At 35.6% G+C, this 22,964-nt stretch overlaps 1 protein-coding gene across 1 annotated transcript in view; it reads right to left on the bottom strand.

Moving 5' to 3' along the window:
• Window positions 1–4,514: 4,514 nt before the first annotated feature.
• Window positions 4,515–22,964, bottom strand: part of ipmkb (inositol polyphosphate multikinase b) — a 35,514-nt gene continuing 17,064 nt past the window's right edge. Inside the window, exons 5-6 of the mRNA XM_016283231.1 lie at window positions 10,389–10,470; window positions 4,515–5,598 (exon numbers count right to left, since the gene is read on the bottom strand). Coding sequence (XP_016138717.1) covers window positions 5,066–5,598; window positions 10,389–10,470 — 615 coding nt within the window. The 3' untranslated portion in view covers window positions 4,515–5,065. The remainder of the gene's footprint in view (window positions 5,599–10,388; window positions 10,471–22,964) is intronic.

A 22,964-nucleotide genomic window follows, 5' to 3' on the forward strand; every position in this document is an offset into this window, starting at 1 on the left:
TAAATTATGTGAAAAATAATGCGTTTTTTTAAAAACGAAGCATTAACACGTTAGACTGCACCCCATAAACACAATCAAGCCTAGAAAAAAAAAAACAGTCAACCACCCCTTTAATAAAGCCTGTTTTTATGTTTTTCTATGTTGTGAACAAAACAGGGAATGATAATAGGCTCTAAAAATGCTAGGTGGATCTCAGTGTAAGAGTATAGTAAGCTAGTTCAGTGCAAGTACAGTGGTAGGCTTGCAAAGACATAATATGACATGACGTGTCAAAAGACATCTCGATCTCTGTGCGATAACATATTCAACTTCACATCAGTCACTCATGAATATTTAAATGACACATGGGTCCACCTGGCCAGGTGCAGATGAAGAGAGACAAGCGGTTCAGTACTGATCGGTCATACATGTGACATTACAAAACACAATGATGAATCTGTGTGTGTGTCTGTGCATTCATCAAATCATCTTAACACCCACCAGATCAATTTGACGCATGCGGTAGATACGGCATGAGTTCTACACCAGTTTATCGCTTCCAGTCACCCTCTCTATCGAGATGAGCCCTATAGATCAACCTTTAAATATAATGACCAAGACATTACAATGGCCTAATTTAACACTGAATTACAAATGAGATCTGCCTTGCCAAACACCACTAACTAATAATGACATTACATGCTATGCTGCAGTGATTTTCTGTCTCCAGAATGCGATTTATATTAAAGTAATAGTTCATCCAAAAATGAAAATGTACTCAACCTCAGGCGATCCAAGACGTATATCAGTTTGTTCCTTAATGGGAACAGATTTGGAGAAATTTAGCATGATTAGTCCAATCAGCTGATAAAAGCACCACAATAACCCACACTCTTTCAATTAACATCTTATGAAGCACAAAGCTGTGTTTGTAAGAAACAAATTGAATAATTAAGTTTTATTTTCTTTTTTACGTCAAACTGCTATTTCTTTTTCCAGTGAAAATTCATCTCGTCTGAATCAGGAGAGAAATATGCGAGAGTGAAACCGTTCTAAACAAACATTTTGGTGGATTTTGATGTTTGAGGTCAACAGTGAATGGACTTTTTACTGGAGGAAGTGTTATTTTGGATTATGGACTCTGCCAAAAACGGTTTAAAGTTAAAACGGCTTGCTAGATTTGTTTCTTACAAACATAGACGTAAGACATTAATTGAGGAAATGGGGCCGAATGGATTAATGAAGATGGTGAAGAAACAAACTCCTCTACATCTCGGATGACCTGAGGGTAAATATATTTTCATTTAGACTATGTGTGAGTTTTGAAAATCCCAAGTTTGAATGTGTAAAACATCCCATAAAATGAGCACAAGCAACAAAAGCTGGTATTAAATGTAGATTTTTATTAATTAAAATTTGCCAAATATACACCCAGTATAATCCAAGTAAATATTGAGTTCATACGTCGATATTCAAAAGTGGTCATTTAAGAGAACAATTAGATCAGGGTTGACATATCTCCAAAGACTACACACTATACAGGTCAGTAAGCATCAGATTTGCTTAAACCAGAGTGTTCATTGATTGGTTTTGAGTTTGTTCACTTTCCGATGACAATTGCCCAATACAACAAACTTAGTTTATACGATTTTCATGAAAAATCACTATAAAAACAGTTCAGGTCTATGATTCTACCCCGGGAACCATGGCTGACATTTGAATACATTATTTATTTGGAAACCATCTGAATGTGATGACATTTGAGTTGGTTTTTATTTGCAGAATTCTGTCGTCTTGTGTTAATCCCTAAGTTTATACAAAGTTTAAGACAGGTTTTCAAAAATGGACATATATTGAGACATCACTAACCCAGGCCTGTATATTTCAGCATATTGAACAGCAAGCATTAGGACACCAAAGAGATATTATCATATCTTCCAGAAAATGAATGCCATGGAAATATTCCTGCTGTTCCCCCGAACAAAAGATCTAGCCAGTGTACAAATGTTGATGTGAGTGTTTAGACTTCATTTGTCCGTTTGTTGAGATTTAACAGTTGCATGCCCTTAAATAAGATTGATCAATTTATTCCACAGGGAAATATCCAGTCTCACCAAAGGCTCACAAAAGTGCTTTAAGCACCACACATACAGTAGTTACCAATTAGGTGCTTTATACTATTATTAAAAAAAAATTATAATAAAACGATCAGAAAAAGAAATGACATGACAGATCACTTTTAGTAATTAACAAAGCATAAATGTACACATTTTCACTTCCTTTCAGTGCATAAATAAGATGATTAATGGACAATAATTATTGAGTTATGCATGTACGACGATATAACAATGTGTCTTTGTCCAGATAACCATAAAGGTAGAATGTAAACATCAGTTCATTTATTTGTGAACAAAAGCATATTATAATGGAGAGCACAATATATAGTATTCCAGAGCTTGCTTAGACCGCTTTCAGTTCTTGAGGTCTACTGAAAGCCTTTAATACACCAGAAACTATTTTTTATTTGATAGGCACAAAGGCAATTTTTAACTTTGCCCGAAGACACATATTTCTATAGAGCTATGCTATTCGTGCATTTTGTGTCTTTATGGATACAAACAGAAAGCAACTTTCCTCATGTTGTGCCACTTTAAAGGTGCATGTGAACAAGAATTTTACATTGTTTTTCGTACACTTGCCGCAGTCTACTAGCTGTGGTCTTTTGACATCCATCGCAACCAAGCTAATAAACCATAATACACAAATAACACAAACAAAAGAGATACATGTGAAACTTACATTAGGACACTATTTCCTGATGAGTTCAGCAAGACATATCGAGATGTAAATTAATGATTGTTATACATGAAAGCATTAAGACCAATTTATTAAAATGCTATGCCTGAGATTTGAAAAAGGATGCAAACAGGGTTCCCACACAAAAGACCAATGAATTTCCATTCTTTTTTCATGTGAAGACACATTTTTGACATTTTGACTGAATGCACTCAAAATGAGCAATTACTAGCAGATTAATTTGAGCATAACTAAATAAATACATTAATAATAATAAAATCTAAATATTTTGTTTAATTCTATAAGTTTTAATTCTCTAATAAATTTTTATTGACTGTGGGAACCCTGAATATTCCTTGGTTAAAAAAAAGCTGCTAATAAACTTGTAAACCACAAATGCAAAAAACACAAGTTAAATGATCACTGACAAATCATATGTTTTTATATGTAAGACAAATTATGTTAAAGTAAAGAGAAAGAGATCAACAACAAAAGAAAAATCTATTTCTGAGATTAAAATGTTTATAATTGAGGATATTCTTTTTTTTCCTCTTATATTGAGCAACATTAAAGGGATAGTTCACCCAAAAATGAAAATTAGCCCATTATTTACTCACCCTCAAGCCATCCTAGGTGTATATGACTTCCTTCTTTCAGACGAATCCAATCGGAGTTATATTAAAAATTGTCTTTGAACTTCCAAGCTGTTTAATGGCTGTCAGCGGGTGTTGCAGTTCATCAGTCCAAAAGAAGTGAAATCCATCCATAATAAAAAGTGCCTCATATGGCTCCGGGGGGTGAACAAAGGCATCCTGTAGCGAATCGATGCATTTTTGTAAGAAAATATCCATATTCAAAACGTATTAACCACTTTAATCTAGCTTGCGCCAACAGTTGTACACAGAAGCAGCTCCGGAAGGATGATGTAAGATGTCGGCGTTGCACATGTGCCGGTGAGCCTCGTGAAAACCAATGTTTGTTTACAGGAGCAAAGGAAGCAAAGTTTCCTTAATTTAGCAAAGGAAAACCAGTCTCCTCTTGGCTTTTATCGAAATCCTTCGACATTCTTCTTTACAAATCCTCGTTTTTGTACTTCTAATTCGTGACCGTTGTTTTGTTTTGATCTCTACCCTGAGCTTCCACGTTCGTCACTTCTGAGCGGCGCATGCACAACGCCGACGTCCTATGTCATCCACCCGGAGCTGCTTCATTGTACAACAGTAAGCGCAAGCTAGATTAAATTGATTATTATGTTTTAAATATGGATATTTTTCTTACAAAAACGTATCGATTTGCTACAGGTCTTGGTTCACCCGCCGGAGCCGTGTGAGGCACTTTTTATTATGGATGGATGCGCTTTATTTAACTTCTTTTGGACTGATGCACTGCAACACCTGCTGACTGACATTAAACAGCTTGGAAGATCAAAGACAATTTTTTTTATATAACTCCGACTGGATTCGTCTGAAAGAAGAAAGTCATATACGCCTAGGATGGGCTAATTTTCATTTTTGGGTGAACTAACCCTTTAAATGTATTTTTTAGTTCCTATCACGTCCTATGCTGTCACCAAATAAATGTGTACAAACAATTTAACGAAATACCTGGACACCCAAGTAAATTGGTTGGTATTCCAAAGAAAGACTGTATTATTAAAATCACAATTCAAGTTCACTTCATTAATGGAAACTTTGGCATTTGATGTAGACAAACCTCAAGGGCTGTACAATAAAAAAAACTTCAACTTCACTACTTTCACTGTTATTTCAGTCATATTGCATCAGTAAATCACAGAACATTAACACACAAAGGTCTAATTCTTTTCAAATCACAAAAAAATTTTAGATAAAATTCACAATTCAACAGGTCTGAAACAGGCAGGGTCATACTGGCAGCATATGAAAAAGAAACGTCAAATATATTTTCGTACATCCTCACTCATGAAATTCCTATTTTCAATTACATCGATTTAAAAAAAGAAAAGGTTAAAAAGAAAAAAAAATCCTGCAATGGCTCTGGAAACAGGAACTAATACGCAATATCTGAGGCATAATATGATAAGTGTTTCTTCTTTGTTAAGATAAATATACAAGCATTATAGATTCATTTACCTGAGTAAGATATCATAAACTATACAAAGCTTTTAAAAGACTAAAGCACATACATTAGACAAAGGATTACAAACATGTTACTCCACTGATGGTGTAGGTAGTGCAGATTAGAGAAAGGCGGGTGGACAGACATGAAAGTGGCTACACAATTCATACCTTCAACATCAAGAACCGCTCCATCACTCCTCCAGAATCTGATGCAGGACCTTCAGTAGGTTCTTCAGGCCGTAGATGTAACCCTGGTCGGGAACGTCACTAGGGAAGACATGTGCAAAGTCAATCATCTTTACCTCCACGTCACTGACCGTTTCCTGTCCCGCTTCGCTCTTGCTCTCTTTCCTGTCCTCTTCCAGTCTTGCCAAGCCGCGGTTGCTGTTGGGCTGCTGCGAGGAGCTCCAAACGCCATTGTCCTGTTTGGCTTGGTAGTGGCTCCGGCCGCAGCCTTTCTTGTGCAGGGAGTACATGGTGGAGAGGCTCTGATCGATGTTGTTGTTCTGCTCACAGGCCTCGGGTGCGATTGGGCTCTCCCGTAGGGTCTGAGAGACGAGACTGGGCACGCAGACGCCCTCGTAGACGAAGAGCAGAGAGCTTGCATAAAAGTTGAACCGACTCTGGCCCTCAAACCACTGAAGGATCTTCTGGACTTTGAGGATGCTGGCAGTGATGGCGTCTTTGCGGAGAATGTCATCGTTGTAGAAGAACTTGGATAAACCTGCAGAACAATGAGGATGTTATTCGTAACTGAATTGGTACATATAAAAACACAACCGGTCAAAAGTTTGGAGTAATTACAATTTTTGAATGCTGTTGAAAGAAGTCTCTTATGCTCACCAAGGCTGCATTTATTTGATCCAAAACACATTAAAAAATCAGTACTATTGTGAAATATTGTTACAATTTAAAACAACTGTTTTTTTTCTGTAATGCAAATCTAAATTTCCAGCAGCCACTACTCCAGTCTTCAGTGACAAGATCCTTCAGAAATCATTCTATGCTGATCTACATTTTTATTCCGTGATCAATTATTATTAATGGTCCTTATTACTATCAAAGTTTGTTGCTAAATATTTTTGTGGAAAAGTTTTTTTTCTTCAGAATACCTTGAAGAATAGAAACAGCAAAAGAACATTTATTTGAAAATCATTTTTTTTGTAAAATTATAAAAGTCTTCACCGTCATTTATGATCAATTTTACGACAGTGTTTTAGTGCCATGTAAAAAAAAAAACATTACGAGATTAAAGTCGACGAAAGATAGAAAATAAAGTTGAAATACTACGAGGATAAAGTCGAAATATTTCAAGAATTTAAATCATAGAAATTAAAGTTATAATATTTTGAGAGTATAGCCTATATTACGCATGCAAATGGCCCGGATTGAGAGCACCGGGAGAAGCTGCGAGGCCACTGGAATTGATTTGAATATTGTTGCGTCCGAGCGGCCGCATCATCTTACTGGGATGAGGAGGAGTCAATTTTAAGGACTCGCGGAAACAGCTTAATATCAAGAATATGATATTTATTAACAGACTGAACAGGAACAATTTTTATCTTAAAGGTGCAGTAGGAGATCTTGGAAAATGCTAACTTTAGCCTGATAGCACTGAAAGCGAACGTCCCACCCTCCCTGCAATCAGAGAGGGTGGTCAATGCCACGCCCCCTGAACGCATATACGCTCACAGACCAGAACACCAGAGACAACATTACTACAATAGGCTACATCAGCAGTTTCCAATTCCATATATGTTCCATACAAAGGGCATTAAAGTGTGCGATACAAATTTAAATAGTATTTATTTACAGAGGTATATTATGTCACACTTCACACTTCTCTAGTAAGTTTCGTCTGTGTGTGAAGACGCTGCGCAGCTTAAATCCATGAATGAATGTTTCGAAGTGAAGTAAACTTCATCTGATTTCCCCTGCTCAGGGAGTTGGGAGCAATGAACACTGTGTAAGGATCATATTGATCGGAACGCAGTTCATGCACGTAGCTCACTTCTAACGAGCTGGTTATCTGAATCAGGTGTGTTAAATAAGCGAGGGGGCGCGCGAGGACTGGAATTGGGAACCGCTGGGCTACATCATGTGTCATTCACCGGTGAGAAATCTTTAAAAGTGCTACAATACCAGGAAGGAAGATCGAGTTGTTGATGTGTCTGCCATTCTCGCTCTGTCTGCACAGCGTGCGTGAACGCGCTGATGACGTATCCTGTCTGCGCGAACCGGGTGCACAGAGGTATGCTAATACATACGTTGACAGGCAGGTAGGAAAGCCAATTAAAATGCTTGGACCGAGCGTTTTGATTGGACGAACATTTCTTGGTCCTACGCACTCCACAGAATAAATAAATACATTTAGACCACTTAACTTAATGATTGCTATTAGGATGTGAAGAGACTTTCAACCAGCATAACAAAAAATGTTTCTGAAGACAATCACCTATTGCACCTTTAACATCAGCTCACACACACAATCGACATTCCTTTGGGGGGCGCTGTAGCTCTCTTATTTAACCCTTTTTTAATACACTACACATATATGTGGGATTATTAGCAGAAATCATACCATGTTTCATACTCGCGGGAACAGTATGCTTGGAAACAATATTTCATGTCTTCGATTGCATTCGTTATTTGTAGTGCGCCAGCCCCCCTTGCTTTTGGTACTTTCAATATAAAACAAAGCCTCAGCTTTCAAAATCAATTTTATAGCAAAATACAAACAATGTGTCTAACAATAATGTGTTTTTTTAAGATCTTTAATGTGGCGTGACAGATTGCTGTACTGTATTCATGTGAATAAATTCATTAAATTTTAGGCTACTGTTTTCTTTTTGAAAATTCATGTTTTATTCACGGTATAAATGATTGGACATAAAATTTGACGTCTTCCATTCATTATGTGTAGCGTGCCAGCCACCCAGTAATCGCAATAATTTTGTTATTTTAATCATTTTAATATAACAGCTCATTCAAATTCTGTCAGATTTATCACAAAATACATATTATAAATGCGTTTTCCCTCTTTATTTCAAGTTTATAGCAAGACATAAAAGTGAAGGAACTTTTATGGGGAAAAAAAACAGTATAGTCTAATTTAATGAAACGAATGTCTCATTGTAATCGGAAAGATGATTGACTCACATGCCGCTTAAACTGAAGCGAATACAGCGTTCTGTAACGCCCATTAAAGAGTGTGAAAAACGCATTATTGTAAGACATGTTGTTTGTATTTCTCTATAAAACTGACAGATTTTGAAAGCTGAGACTTTGAAATATCTCCCGGTGCTCCCAATCCATCTGAATGCGCAATAGGCTAGAATATACTCTCAAAATATAACTTTAATCTCGTAGCCTACTAAGTAATTTGACTTTATTCTCATAGTATTTCGACTTTATTCTCGTAATATGACTTTATTCGCGTTATATTACGACTTTAATCTCGTAATCTTAGAAAATCAATTATTCAAAACTTTTTACAAGCAATTTACATATAAACAAAATATAATCATTCCTTGTGTTCATACCTTGATTATTTATATACTCTAAATATTTTTTTTGTGTGTATTTTACATTACATTTTACATGTATGCATTTGCACAAGGTTTTTTTTTTTTGTCCAAGCGACTTATATTGCATTAAATCTACAAATTTTAATATGAACAATGCATTCCATGACAAACATGATCTACTGGTTGAGCCAGAAATACTTTTTATTTTACTGCTTGTATTAAACATCTTTATACTATTGAATATGGGGCCATTGAATGCTTGAATCCTATTGGCTGACGAACGTTCTAAGGTGTGCCATTATTTCCAGGGAAACGCACGGCGAATGTAGTTCCAGGCAGATCTTGACAGCATTACATGTCCATATCACTTCGCCAAATGATTTCAGTTATTTCAAAGGTCCTTACAGCCGACAACAGCAAAAAACCAAAACCCACAATGACACTGGCCAAACAAATAAATATAGTAAACATTAGGATAAAAACGACAGATCATTTACATGTTTTTGCCACAAAATGACGTTTTATTATGTACGGAAAGCACATACTCTATCCCTCCCGCTCTCTCCCTCACAGATGCACATACAGTTTGCACACACGTTAACATACGCGCTAATGTTGTTAGCGCTACTCTGATGATTTTATCAGTAACAGTTTAACAACTTAAAAACTACATGACTTCTCACAAGCGAGGTGACTACTAGGGAAAATAGGCTAATCCTCTAGGCTGGGAAAATAAATTGATGCATCGCGAGTCGAGAAATTATTCAGCATCGATTCTGAGATTTTCCGAATGCATCGCAATTCTTTCTCGTGACGATTCTGAGCTTAGTTTTGAACAGCAGATGGCACTGCATGCTTTAAAAAAACACCTGTACTCTGCTTGTTTCCAAATCCTTACACACACTTGAACCTAAAATAATCATTCATAAAATTCGAAAAGGCTGAAGTGAATTACAAGGGTGTTCACAGTGGGCTGTGTTTACATTCATCTAAAAGTATTCTGAGCCGAGGTGAAATTACATGACTCTGAACGCACAAGCACTCTTCAGTATTTTTCATGAGCATTTGAGTGTGCGGATAACTAGAATAGAGCACCATCTGCTGTTAAAATCTAAGCTCGGAAGATCTCAGAATCGACCCACGAATCGATTCCGCATCGATTTATCATCGCAGCCCTAGTAACAATGGGGCGGTTGAAAATTAACTTAAAATCTCTCTCTCTCTCTCTATATATAATAACTGCAGTCTGCTATCAATGGCTCAAGAATCCGTTACTAAGTATTAAATGACGTTTTGGAATTGGCCATTACACCTCGGGTGTGCATTATTTTCTAAGAATTCAACGGTCCTACTTGGCAACAATGGCTAATACTATCTGTCCGTGACTAACAATAAGAAGTTGGTTCATAAAGTAAACATCTAGTTATCTGCTATTAAAAAAAATATATATATATATATATATATAGAGAGAGAGAGAAACGGATTTTAAACAACTGGATTTTAAAAGACAAATGTCAATCCAGGAAAGAATACTGTGCTCGTCAAGGCATTTCAAGGCGTCTTTCAGAGTAAATGAAACTTGTTGTCCTCATTCATCCTAGATAAATGCAACAGAAACATAGTCTGCTTTAGGTAAGAGTGTTATGGTGTAAACAGTATGATGCTTTGACCCTGTGGTTGATCTTACCTTCCTTGATTGTGTCCTTCACAAGACCTAGTTATCTGCTATTAAAAAAAAAAATATATATATATATATATATATAGAGAGAGAGAGAGAAACGGATTTTAAACAACTGGATTTTAAAAGACAAATGTCAATCCAGGAAAGAATACTGTGCTCGTCAAGGCATTTCGAGGCGTCTTTCAGAGTAAATGAAACTTGTTGTCCTCATTCATCCTAGATAAATGCAACAGAAACATAGTCTGCTTTAGGTAAGAGTGTTATGGTGTAAACAGTATGATGCTTTGACCCTGTGGTTGATCTTACCTTCCTTGATTGTGTCCTTCACAAGACCTCGTCCATAATGCTGGTCATATGTGTCAAAGCTGTCTGAGCTAACTTTATACACCTAAAAGACAAAAAAATAAACATTTTAAAATAGAGCTGAATATGAATGGTCTCTTCAAAGGTCTGGCTCTCCCTCTAGAGGACATTCAAGGTCATTACAGTGTCTCCTCTGATTGAATTAACTCCAGTGAGGAAATTAAATTCAAGTTGAACTTCTGGAAAGGGTGATGAGGGAGCCAGTAAAATATCGTACTGTGTAATTTGGGTTTATTTTGAGAGGGGCATTAAGTTCCTTTCTATATCATCCAAATCAACAGCGCAATTATGAGTAATGGTTCTGTTTGCTTGGTTATGTAGATCGGCTCTTTTCATCCATCTGTTTTTCCGTACGGGCTGGCAGAGAGCTGAACCCCTGGGATGGCCTGAGACTGAGAATTTACATACCGTCTGCTCCCCATCAATATTTCACCAAGAAACTGGACCTCGCTGCCCTTTCTATGTGCAATTTTAGACAACTCCTATCCTGAAGATTTCAAATCTCCATATTTTTAACATAGTAAAAATTCAACCAACCATTGTCCTTAAACGACTAAACTGTGCTTCTTTTACTTAAGCTGCCCTTTGAAGCAGAGTGGTAAAACAAACAATACAAACATCCTGAAATAAAGTATCTATAACACTCAAATGAGTGTTAATAAAGCTCAATGCATAAGGGATAGCCACTGAAAATAAAAGAACAGATGTATTGCATTCATATATACATACATAAACACACACAAATACAAAAACAGTAATACAACTGTATACAGTATGAAAGTTAAATTCTTGTTTGAAATCTTTAAATACAAAAATACAAATATAAATAAATCTACTCTGACGGTTATTAAATTACACTGTAATTTTTTGTATTTTTTTGTATTGCAGGGTAAACGGAAATGTTCGTAAAATTAATTGATAATGTCCTAAATTATCAATTGATAATGTAGCAGTACATTTTCCGTTTTTTTTTCTTTTACAGTGAATATTATACTGCAGGGTTGTTGAATGCTTGAATGAGATTGGCTGATTGTTCGTAAAATTAATTGATAATGTCCTAAATTATTAATTGATAATGTAGCAGTACATTTTCCGTTTTTTTTTTCTTTTACAGTGAATATTATACTGCAGGGTTGTTGAATGCTTGAATGAGATTGGCTGAACATTCTTCTGTAGTTTCTTACTAGAAATAAACGTAATAGCTTCAAAATTTGTGTTTTCAGTATGGATGTGTGGATTGTAGAGCAAACCATCAAAGTATTGTCAAGTTATGTTTACCACAGACTTTATTTTACTCATGAATTGAAAAACTCCATTATAAAACCCCATAGGAAAATTTTAAGGGAACTCATGCACCACTCTATTAACACACATCTACAATCACTCTCTCTCACTCTGTCGCTCATTCTAGTAACTGCATTAGAGTGCATTAATAACTGCATTATCAATGGCTCAAGCCTCTATTACTATCTCTAAAATGACATTTTGGAAATGGCAACGGAAGCTTGAGATGAGATGCGTAAGTTGCCCTACACCCAAGAGCATTTTAAGGACAAAAACCTGACAAATGCTTTAAAACGCAACAACTTAACACTATTTTGAGGTGTGGTAATTGTAGTATAAGTGGAATAATTGACTCTCAGCCACTGAATTTTTTAAGTTAGTAGGAAATGGCAACGGAAGCTTGAGATGAGATGCGTAAGTTGCCCTACACCCAAGAGCATTTTAAGGACAAAAACCTGACAAATGCTTTAAAACGCAACAACTTAACACTATTTTGAGGTGTGGTAATTGTAGTATAAGTGGAATAATTGACTCTCAGCCACTGAATTTTTTAAGTTAGTATTTTGTCATTTTATGGAGACATAAAATGGAACGAAATGTTGTGCCTCACAGGACCACAGTGCTACATATATAAAGACATATAATTCTATAAAAAAAACGGGGAAAAAAAAACATATGTACATGTAAATGTACATATGTTTTTGTTTTGTTGTTTTTTTCTCACGGAAATCATAGGGCCCTCTATATGCTATATAGGCCTAGGTATATGCACATATACCCATATAACACCTACATATGATACCTATAACATATATTGGGCCCTATGATTTCTGTGATGCAGAAAACAGACAGAATTGCAGAATCCAGTCATAAAAACAGAATTTAATGTATAACGCGGAATGTCACGGAATGTGTCAGACTTTGGATGAATTACTCAAAAGTAGGTCATTAGACTTAAATCAAATCGCGATATGGACCAACATATGTCAATCTTAACCCTCTGGTGCTCCTCATTTGGGAGTCACACTTGTGATCTTCACAGTCAAATGTGACCGGACACCTAAAATGTAACTTTTTTTTCCACCAGTAAAATCAATGTAACATTTTTGTTCGATAATATTTTTTATTTTGAGATAATTTAATGGTACTAATTCATATTTATGCAATAATTATCAATTTCTTCCCATTGAAAATAATACTTTTTAAATATATTTTTATATTACTGTTCAATTAATGCAGTATTTCATGTTAAAATAGAGTCAACGCCTTTAAAATCCAATTTTTGAAGCCAGATTAGTGCCATCTGGTGGGAGTAAAATAAGAAAAAAAGAATCAATTCCATGGTTTAGCCCATATATTCCTATATAGCTGTATATAAAAGGCCTATAGATTCTCTAATTGTTTTTAGACAAATACTTATTTTTATTACGTTAGCTATATATTTATATAGATATATAGATATACATTCTCAGACAACTTTTTGTAAAGGTTTAGATTTTTTTTTGTTTGAAATGTTTATTTGAAGCGTCAGTTTTTGAATTATTGTTACTACAGTCAAACCTGAACAGAAAGTTTTTTTTTGTTACACAAAATATTAAAATTATATAGAAAATATATGGCTATAGCCATACCAATTCATTTGAGTGTGTATAATTGTGTGTGTGTGTGTGAGAGGATATGTCTGTTTTGCACTCTTGATGTTTTGCAAGCCCTTCCTTGCCATCCACTTTTTTAATGCACTGTAGTTGAAGTATTGCTTTTATTTTACATATTTGCTGTGTTAGTCACAGCAGTTCATAGGTGTGTGTTTGTATAAGTGTGTGTGTATGCGTGTGTGTGAGTGGATGTGTTGGTTTTGCACTGATGTTTTAGTTTCACCCCGTCATTGCTGCATACTTTTTTTCTGCATTGTGGCAGATTTGCTATGCGTGAATTGTGTGCATTCATTTCCTATGGTCGGTCATTTTTGAATAATCCCCTCAATTTTTTTGTGTTCACATTCCAAATGCCATAAAAGTCACCAAAATATGTACCATTCCGATGAAGCTGTGATTTTTCAAAAAATTCAAAACAAAAAATGTTTTGGTCAAAAGTGACCGAAGAGCACCAGAGGTAAGACGCAAATCTCAGCCACTGAATTTTTTAAGTTAGTTTTTGGTATTTTGTCATTTTATGGAGACATAAAATGGAACGAAATGTTGTGCCTCACAGGACCACAGTGCTACATATATAAAGACATATAATTCTATAAAAAAAACGGGGAAAAAAAAACATATGTACATGTAAATGTACATATGTTTTTGTTTTGTTGTTTTTTTCTCACGGAAATCATAGGGCCCTCTATATGCTATATAGGCCTAGGTATATGCACATATACCCATATAACACCTACATATGATACCTATAACATATATTGGGCCCTATGATTTCTGTGATGCAGAAAACAGACAGAATTGCAGAATCCAGTCATAAAAACAGAATTTAATGTATAACGCGGAATGTCACGGAATGTGTCAGACTTTGGATGAATTACTCAAAAGTAGGTCATTAGACTTAAATCAAATCGCGATATGGACCAACATATGTCAATCTTAACCCTCTGGTGCTCCTCATTTGGGAGTCACACTTGTGATCTTCACAGTCAAATGTGACCGGACACCTAAAATGTAACTTTTTTTTCCACCAGTAAAATCAATGTAACATTTTTGTTCGATAATATTTTTTATTTTGAGATAATTTAATGGTACTAATTCATATTTATGCAATAATTATCAATTTCTTCCCATTGAAAATAATACTTTTTAAATATATTTTTATATTACTGTTCAATTAATGCAGTATTTCATGTTAAAATAGAGTCAACGCCTTTAAAATCCAATTTTTGAAGCCAGATTAGTGCCATCTGGTGGGAGTAAAATAAGAAAAAAAGAATCAATTCCATGGTTTAGCCCATATATTCCTATATAGCTGTATATAAAAGGCCTATAGATTCTCTAATTGTTTTTAGACAAATACTTATTTTTATTACGTTAGCTATATATTTATATAGATATATAGATATACATTCTCAGACAACTTTTTGTAAAGGTTTAGATTTTTTTTTGTTTGAAATGTTTATTTGAAGCGTCAGTTTTTGAATTATTGTTACTACAGTCAAACCTGAACAGAAAGTTTTTTTTTGTTACACAAAATATTAAAATTATATAGAAAATATATGGCTATAGCCATACCAATTCATTTGAGTGTGTATAATTGTGTGTGTGTGTGTGAGAGGATATGTCTGTTTTGCACTCTTGATGTTTTGCAAGCCCTTCCTTGCCATCCACTTTTTTAATGCACTGTAGTTGAAGTATTGCTTTTATTTTACATATTTGCTGTGTTAGTCACAGCAGTTCATAGGTGTGTGTTTGTATAAGTGTGTGTGTATGCGTGTGTGTGAGTGGATGTGTTGGTTTTGCACTGATGTTTTAGTTTCACCCCGTCATTGCTGCATACTTTTTTTCTGCATTGTGGCAGATTTGCTATGCGTGAATTGTGTGCATTCATTTCCTATGGTCGGTCATTTTTGAATAATCCCCTCAATTTTTTTGTGTTCACATTCCAAATGCCATAAAAGTCACCAAAATATGTACCATTCCGATGAAGCTGTGATTTTTCAAAAAATTCAAAACAAAAAATGTTTTGGTCAAAAGTGACCGAAGAGCACCAGAGGTAAGACGCAAAAATACTATTTAAATATGAATTCTTTATGTTCTTTGCGTCTCTGTATGGATGAATGGCGCAGGCACACGGTTTTGTTTACTACACACATACTGAAGGGCGCGTGACACTCGCAGGGTTTTCAGCGTCTGCTGTCTCACTAAATGAAAACATAAATACATGTACAACATCTCCAGAACTGTTCTGAGAGTCACTTCACAAGTATTTTACCATTTCATTTGAGAGAAACTATATCATATTCACTCAGAAACTTAAAAGGTATTCACGGCAACCCATCAAAATAAAAGTTCGGTTTAACTTGAAGACATTGTGCCAGAAATATATTAGCCTACTATTGTTCAGTAATTGTACTACTACTTAAAGTATTAAAACTTTATTTTTAAGGAATCACAAAACATTTCCAAGTTGTAATTTTAAAAATAAATCTCCATTGTTTGCCAAAAAATAAAGTTTGTTAAATTTTTCTGATAACCAGAAAATTTTAAATACACAACATATAATTCATAAGGCTATTGTAAGAATCAATTTGAAAAAATTAAGTTGTGTTTATGCATTCAAATAATTAGACGTGTTAAAAAACAGAATTTGGTAACCATAAAACATATGGTGCGAAAAAATTGAATAGGCCCTAAACGTGTCATTTTTGTTAAACTTTTAATAAATTGATGTGAAATTGTATAAGCTTCATGATCTTAATCAATCAGACATGCTTTGATTAATAAAATTTAATTTAACCATTTAAAAAGAAGCCCAGAAAAATTTATATGGAAAAAAAAAAGATCCATAAAAATTTAAACGAAAAAAAATAAAGAAAGAATTTGGGGGGGAAAAATACAGATTTCATAGGGTCCTACATATATATGTAAACGGACCATCATCAATTATTCCTTGCATTAATAATATATTGTATTACACTACAGACATTTATTTGAAAGATGTTTGGCTTTATTAAAGGGAAAATGCACTGACACATCTTACCTTGCTCTTGCATGCAATCAGGAAAGTTTTACATTACATATTTAAATCCATGTACAAATGAAGAAAGGCGAAACACAAAGGCTGTTCTCAAGTGACCTGCACATTTCCTTTGAGATAATAAAGAATGATATGGCTCTGCGTAAGTGAAGAGTGTTGAGTAAACCTCATCCATCATGAACTGATGATAAAGAGTTTAGAGGTCTCCACCCCTGTTTCCCAAGAGAGGAGCAGAAGACCCTGAGGATGCTGGGAGAGGCCATGGAGTGATAAGCTCATCCTGTCTGATGGTACAGATATCCAAACATATCCTCTCTCTCTCTCTCTCTCATTTTTGCTGCTTAGATGAATTTTGGAAACCTTTTTTTTTTCTAGTTTTTTTCCCCCCAGAAAGTTCAAAAGAACAGCATTTATTTTTAACATCATAAATGTTTTTACTGTCGCCGTTGATCAATGTAATGCATCCTTGCTAAATGAATTATTAATGTCTTTAAAAAAAATTGGTGTTATGGTTTTCACAAAAACATTAAGCTACAAAAATAAGCAGCAGCAAATCAGCATATTATAATGATTTCTGAAGGAACATCTGATACTTAAGACTAAAGTAATGATGCTAAAAATTCAGTTTTGCATCACCGGCAACTTTTCTTCTCTGTTATGGTTAATATGATTTGGTTATATGCTTTAGACCATTCTTCTCTTTTTTGGTGAACAGATTTTACATTTTCCCGACAATATGACTCACCGCATGAACTTCTCTCATCGGTTCAGATTTAGAATGTGCAGCAGAGGAGGATCGAATGTTTTTGGAGACCACAGATGAAATTCTTAAAACTTGCACAACATAGTTGATGATTTGGGGATTAATTATTTTTGGAGATGTTATGGGCCCCTAGAATGGCTCACCCTTTCACGCCATTAGTCCATCACTGTTGTCATACTACATGTAATGACACACAATAAACGAGAAACGCCGTCATCATCTGCGTCAACCCCCAAAAGTCTGTCAAGCTTTTGAGAAATTACAGATAGTTCATATTTTACAGATAGTCTTATTTCCAAGATTGATTCACATATACATGCTGCCAAGAAAACATATGACTAAACAAGTCAGATCGGTAGTGTAAGCTAAATGAACAGGATGCGTTACGCAAGACAGCTGGTGCAGAAACCTCGTTCAGATCCACACAGAGCATTTACAGAACATGGATACCAAACGGATACAGATATAAGCAGCACTCTGTATGCTCATTAATAAAATAACTGACAAAGACATTTTCAAGAGCATTAATACACATACACTACCGGTCCAAAGCTTCACCACTGATAATAGTAAGAAATGTTTCTTGAGCCAATCAGCATATTAAAATGATTTCTGATCAAGTGTCACTGAATGAGTAATGATGCTGAAAATATAGCTTTACGTCACAGGAATTAATTACTAGTGGTTAAAGGGATAGTAGTTGATCCGTAATCCATACAGACCAGGCACGTGATTTGCGGATTAGCTGCACCTGTTGAACATCATAGAATGAAAGTTTATTGATTCCTCTCTCATCTCATTACGCTTGAACAGACAAATACAAATAAAATTGTCAAAATACCCATCTCTGAAAGTATTCTCATAAACACTGTCACTTTTGTTTTAAGTGAATGAGTTGAGAAAAATCTGATGTCAGGGCTCCAGACTGCGACCAAATATGCAACCATTTTTTCTGCCTGTGCGACTAAATTTTGTGTGCGGTCGCACTGGTGCGACCACAGTGTTGTTCAACTCATAAGCGCTGCCATTTCTTTTGCATATGTGAAACATCAAACGGCAAAAGAAACTGAAAGCATAACGAAACCGAAATTTGAACTGCGCAGCGCTGTGTAGAGCCTGTCAGCACGAGCGCGAAGGTGTGCGCAGCAAAAAGGACACAAATATTGAGGAAACGATGGATGGTTTTCAAGCTAAAGTACAGAAAAAGACCGCTTCTTAAACCAGAGAAGGTGAACGTTGGTATTCTTGTGGGGGGAAAAAACATGCAAGCACTGTCACCGACAGCAAGTTTAGTTTTACTTTTCTTTATGTTTTCATTTTGAAAAGCTTGTTATCTTTGCTGTTTGGGCTACCTCACATTACGCTATGGAGGCTCTCTTTTATTTATTTATTTTATTTGATTCCTCAGTGTTAGCTAAACGTTCTGTAATTTATTAGTCTGTATATAACACGGCACGTGTGCCATGCCTCATCTTATTCGTTTTTGTTAAACGTTTTGTAAGCTAGTTTGTCATTGTAACTTACGGTTTTATTGTTGTTGAGCTTTTTTTTTTAATTAAGAAAAACAATGAATCCATATTTTGTTTTAGTCTTAAAAAGTGAAAGGTGTGTAGATGTAAGCAAAACAGACAATTATCTTTTCTTGTAAAACGTGACAACAAGATTGTCGAAAGTGAAAGTATCCGAAGACTGGCTTATAAAACCGCAAAAGAGGAACTCCCGTTCACAAAATTAAAATCACAAATAAGACTACTGATGAAAAAGAACGGGTTGAATGTTAGCCACTTTCGTTTCCATATAACTATAAACTATGATAAAAGTTCATCAGCATGCATTGATTAATATCATGTTGTAGCGTGCCAAAAAAGAAATTGCGACTGAGAAAGTTGGTCGCAAAAGAGCGACCAGTGGGAAGAATGAGTCTGGAGCCCTGGATGTGTATCATTATATTTGATCTGTGCATTCGGTCTTAAAGTGACTGCAGCCTATTAATACCTACTGTCTCTGCTCTTAAGGTTAAATTAAAAAACTAAAATCAATCTATATATAATTTATACAGTGAACACTATAGTGTTATTTTAGATTAAGGCATAATTATTACATTTGTGTACTGAATACTAATGTTAGACCTTAATTTATTTGTAACTTTATTCTATTGTATTTATCAATGCTTGTAATTTATGTATTTGTTCACTTGATTGTAATAATGTTTACACTATTAGTTAGGCTAGTAGTTTTTGCTGCGATATGGAAGTACTTTGTGTTCTGTAAGGAATAAATGGAAAACAAAGTAAAAAATGTTTATTGCTGATCTGAAAAAGATCCAGTCTGTGACTTAAAACGAATTATGATCCACTGAACCACTATAAATTACATAAAAATGTTATTTTAAATTCTAATAAAATGTAACAATATTACAGTTTTTACAACATTTTTGATCAAATAGATTCAGCCTTCGTAAGCACTATTACATGAATTCTTTCATTAAAAATCATTAACATTGAAAATCGTAATTATTCCAAACGTTTGACCGGGTAGTGTGTGTGTGTGCGCGCACAGTAAATGAACATGCTCATATGTGAATATGACAGCATCTAACACCTAGAACTTTGTTGAGCCTTGCTATTTTCTCACACCAAAAAGAACCCTTATATCTGCATGACTTCGTATGAATTCAAGCAGGGCTGCAACAATTAATATATAAAAGATATAATCAATAAATGTGCAGTAATTCTGACTAAAATTTAAAAATTTTCGAAAATATTTCATGTTAGACATTGAATGTAAGTTTAAAATTCTACATGTATTCTTATGAGCGCATTAACAGCAGGTTTTTTTTATTTTTTTATTTTTTAATTTGAGATTATGTTTTTTGACTAGGAGCGTCCTTTTTGTGGTCGATTAAAACTATTTAAACAACATTATGCTTAACTACAGTGGTTGAGATGATCAAAGTTCACCAGTTTACAGAGGATTTATGATTGCTTTAATCACCATTGCAGTAAATGCTAGGTCCACTTTTTTAACTAGGCTTCTTAACAAGTGTTCTTGATTATTCAGACCAAATTTTCCTCCCAAGCTATCCAAACACTTCACTCCAGCAGTGTTGATGACAGTGCTGCCACTGCCTGCTGTGTCCAGGGCTCAGTAATGGTGCTTTTCCACTGCATGGTACAGCTCACTTTTGGGGGGGTTTTCCACTGGGTACAGTACCTGGTACCACCTCGGTTGAGGTTCCAAGTGAACCGTACCGTTACCAAAACGTGACGTGTAAACTCTGCCGATCACGGATTGGCCGAAGAGAATTGTCACTACCTGCGTCACTGAACTTGCGACACAAACACAACAGAACCGCTAGATTTAGATCAGCACAGCCAGCGAAGGATCGAACGCAACTGTTTTGAACAAGCGCACCTTTTTTAACAACCAAAAAGTGGCTGTTTCGTTGTCTGTTGAGGAAGTACAGATGTTCCTCTCGTTGATAGCAGAGGAGCGGATCCAGCGAAAGCTTGATGGGGCGACGAGGAATGAAAAAGTTTTTTAGGAGTCACGGCAGTAGAGGCGGCGCAACTATAACGACATGTGAATAATCCCATCCACTCTAAAGCGGTACTGAACTGCAGTGGAAACGCGAGCCGAGCCGAGCCGAGCCGTACCGTGCCAAGTCGTACCACGCAGTGGAAAAGAGCCATAAGTGTGACTGTAGTACACACGGCGCTGTGGCTTTAACACTGAGCTTTACCCCCTTCTGTCTGCTCTAAAGCTGTTGACCGTTAATTAAAACCTCTTAAAACACAAGGCTCTGGCACCGGCTGTACTGAAGCTTATTATTAGATGAAATGGCAGGACCTCTGAAAGAGCAAAGCCACATTTTGGACTGAAAGATCCAAAAATATTTTCAATATATTTGTTTTGAGTTGAGTAAGGCAGTTGTAAGTAATAAGTACTATGCTTCTTTCTCGTTGAATAAAAGCATCTGCAGACATCTTAAGGACAGCAGTGTTTGGGTTGTATACAGGAAGCAGTGATGATTCAAAAGAGTCAGTAGAGAGTGGAACAACCACCTCGGAACGTGTTAGGCGAGTCTTTGACACCGGCTGTCACACTGCTACCTAAAGCCACTTTGACACCTCAACCCCAGCGGTTCTGCTTCATATTACAAAGCATACACGACCCACAAGCAATTCACAAGTTTCACAATGTGAATGTGTCAGCAGCTAACACCTCTAACGCATTAAAAAACAGACCTATTTTGGACCTTGTTTATATTTGCACACTAAAAAGAACCCTTTATATCTGCCCGACTAGATATGAAAGTATGTAGTACTGCAACAACTAAAGGCTGGAATACACTATATGACTTCACAGATTTTTGCCTGGATTTACAGTTTTGACAAGTTGATGCTAGTTGCTAAAAGTAAGAGCCGGTCTGTATATTGTTGTATATGAGTTGAGAGATTTCATACAAAAAAAAAATATATGTAGTGTATGATGGTCATAGAGTCTGATTTTTTTAGCTTCAGACTATGAAGCCATCCAGTTGCCTCCAAACATGCTTGATATTTTGAGTGATTTTAAAATACATCTTCATTGTCACTCAGCGGGTGTATGACAACTATGTCTTAAAATATGTGTAAATGTTGGTGTAGTGTATTCCAGCCTTAAAGGGTTAGTTCACCCAAAAATGAAAATTCTGTCATTAATTACTCACCCTCGTGTCGTTCCAAACCCGTAAGACCTTCATTCATCTTCAGAACACAAATTAAGATATTTTTGATGCATTCCGAGAGCTCTCTGACCCTCCCATAGACAGAAATGTAATTACCACGATCAAGGTCCAGAAACGTAGCAAGGAAATCGGTAAAATAGTCCATGTGACATCAGGGGTTCAAACGTAATTTTACAAAGCTACGAGAATACTTTTTGTACTCAAAGAAAACAGAAATAACGACTTTATTAACCAATTCTTCTCCTCCGCGTCACCCTGGCACCCATTTTAGAATATCCACTGAACGTAAACGGCGTATGCTGTTCTGTGTCAGCTGTGCCACACGGATAGTGGTCGACCAATATGGGTTTTTTGACAGCCGATGCCGGTGCCGATATCTTGGAAAGCAGGGTGGCCGATGGCCAATATAAAGCCGATATAATTTTATTTATTTGAATTAATATTTAAGAAATCTGAAATCATTTGAAAATTGATTAAATATAATAGTGTAAAATAAACGTATATATACTTTAGAAGACAAAGCATTTTTCACAAATAAATATTTAATAAAAATCTAACTGAAAGGGAAGTAAACACTGTAACCAACAGGGCACTCAGTATTCTGGGAAGTTTGGGTGCATTGGGAATCTTTTTTTTTTCCAAATAAAGCCAAGGTAACTCATTTTACATACAGCACGCAATGAAAACGACATTAATATGACATTGGGCAAAAGCGTGAAGAGCAGCATAATTTGAAATCACAAGTTTAAAGTTTGTCGATCGCGCCTCTCCAGTGAAGCTGAACTCTCCACCTGTCCGCATTCAATTCACACGGATCGACCGTCACGCAGAGAGAACATGTGATCATGCAGGATACAAACGCACACTTCACAAGATCTCAACTAGATTCAACTAAGTCTGCAAGGTTTGTGAAATTAAATGTTCATTATTCATTCAAAGATTTGTTTAAATTATATAAATGCGTATTTGCTGAATGCTGACTGCAAACAAGAAAGTATTATAATGTTTGCCTTTCTATTACTAATAATATTAAAGCAATCGTTATAAT

The sequence above is a fragment of the Sinocyclocheilus grahami genome, unplaced genomic scaffold (assembly GCF_001515645.1).
Source record: "Sinocyclocheilus grahami isolate Dianchi unplaced genomic scaffold, SAMN03320097.WGS_v1.1 scaffold172.1, whole genome shotgun sequence".
Classification (NCBI taxonomy): Eukaryota; Metazoa; Chordata; class Actinopteri; order Cypriniformes; family Cyprinidae; genus Sinocyclocheilus; species Sinocyclocheilus grahami.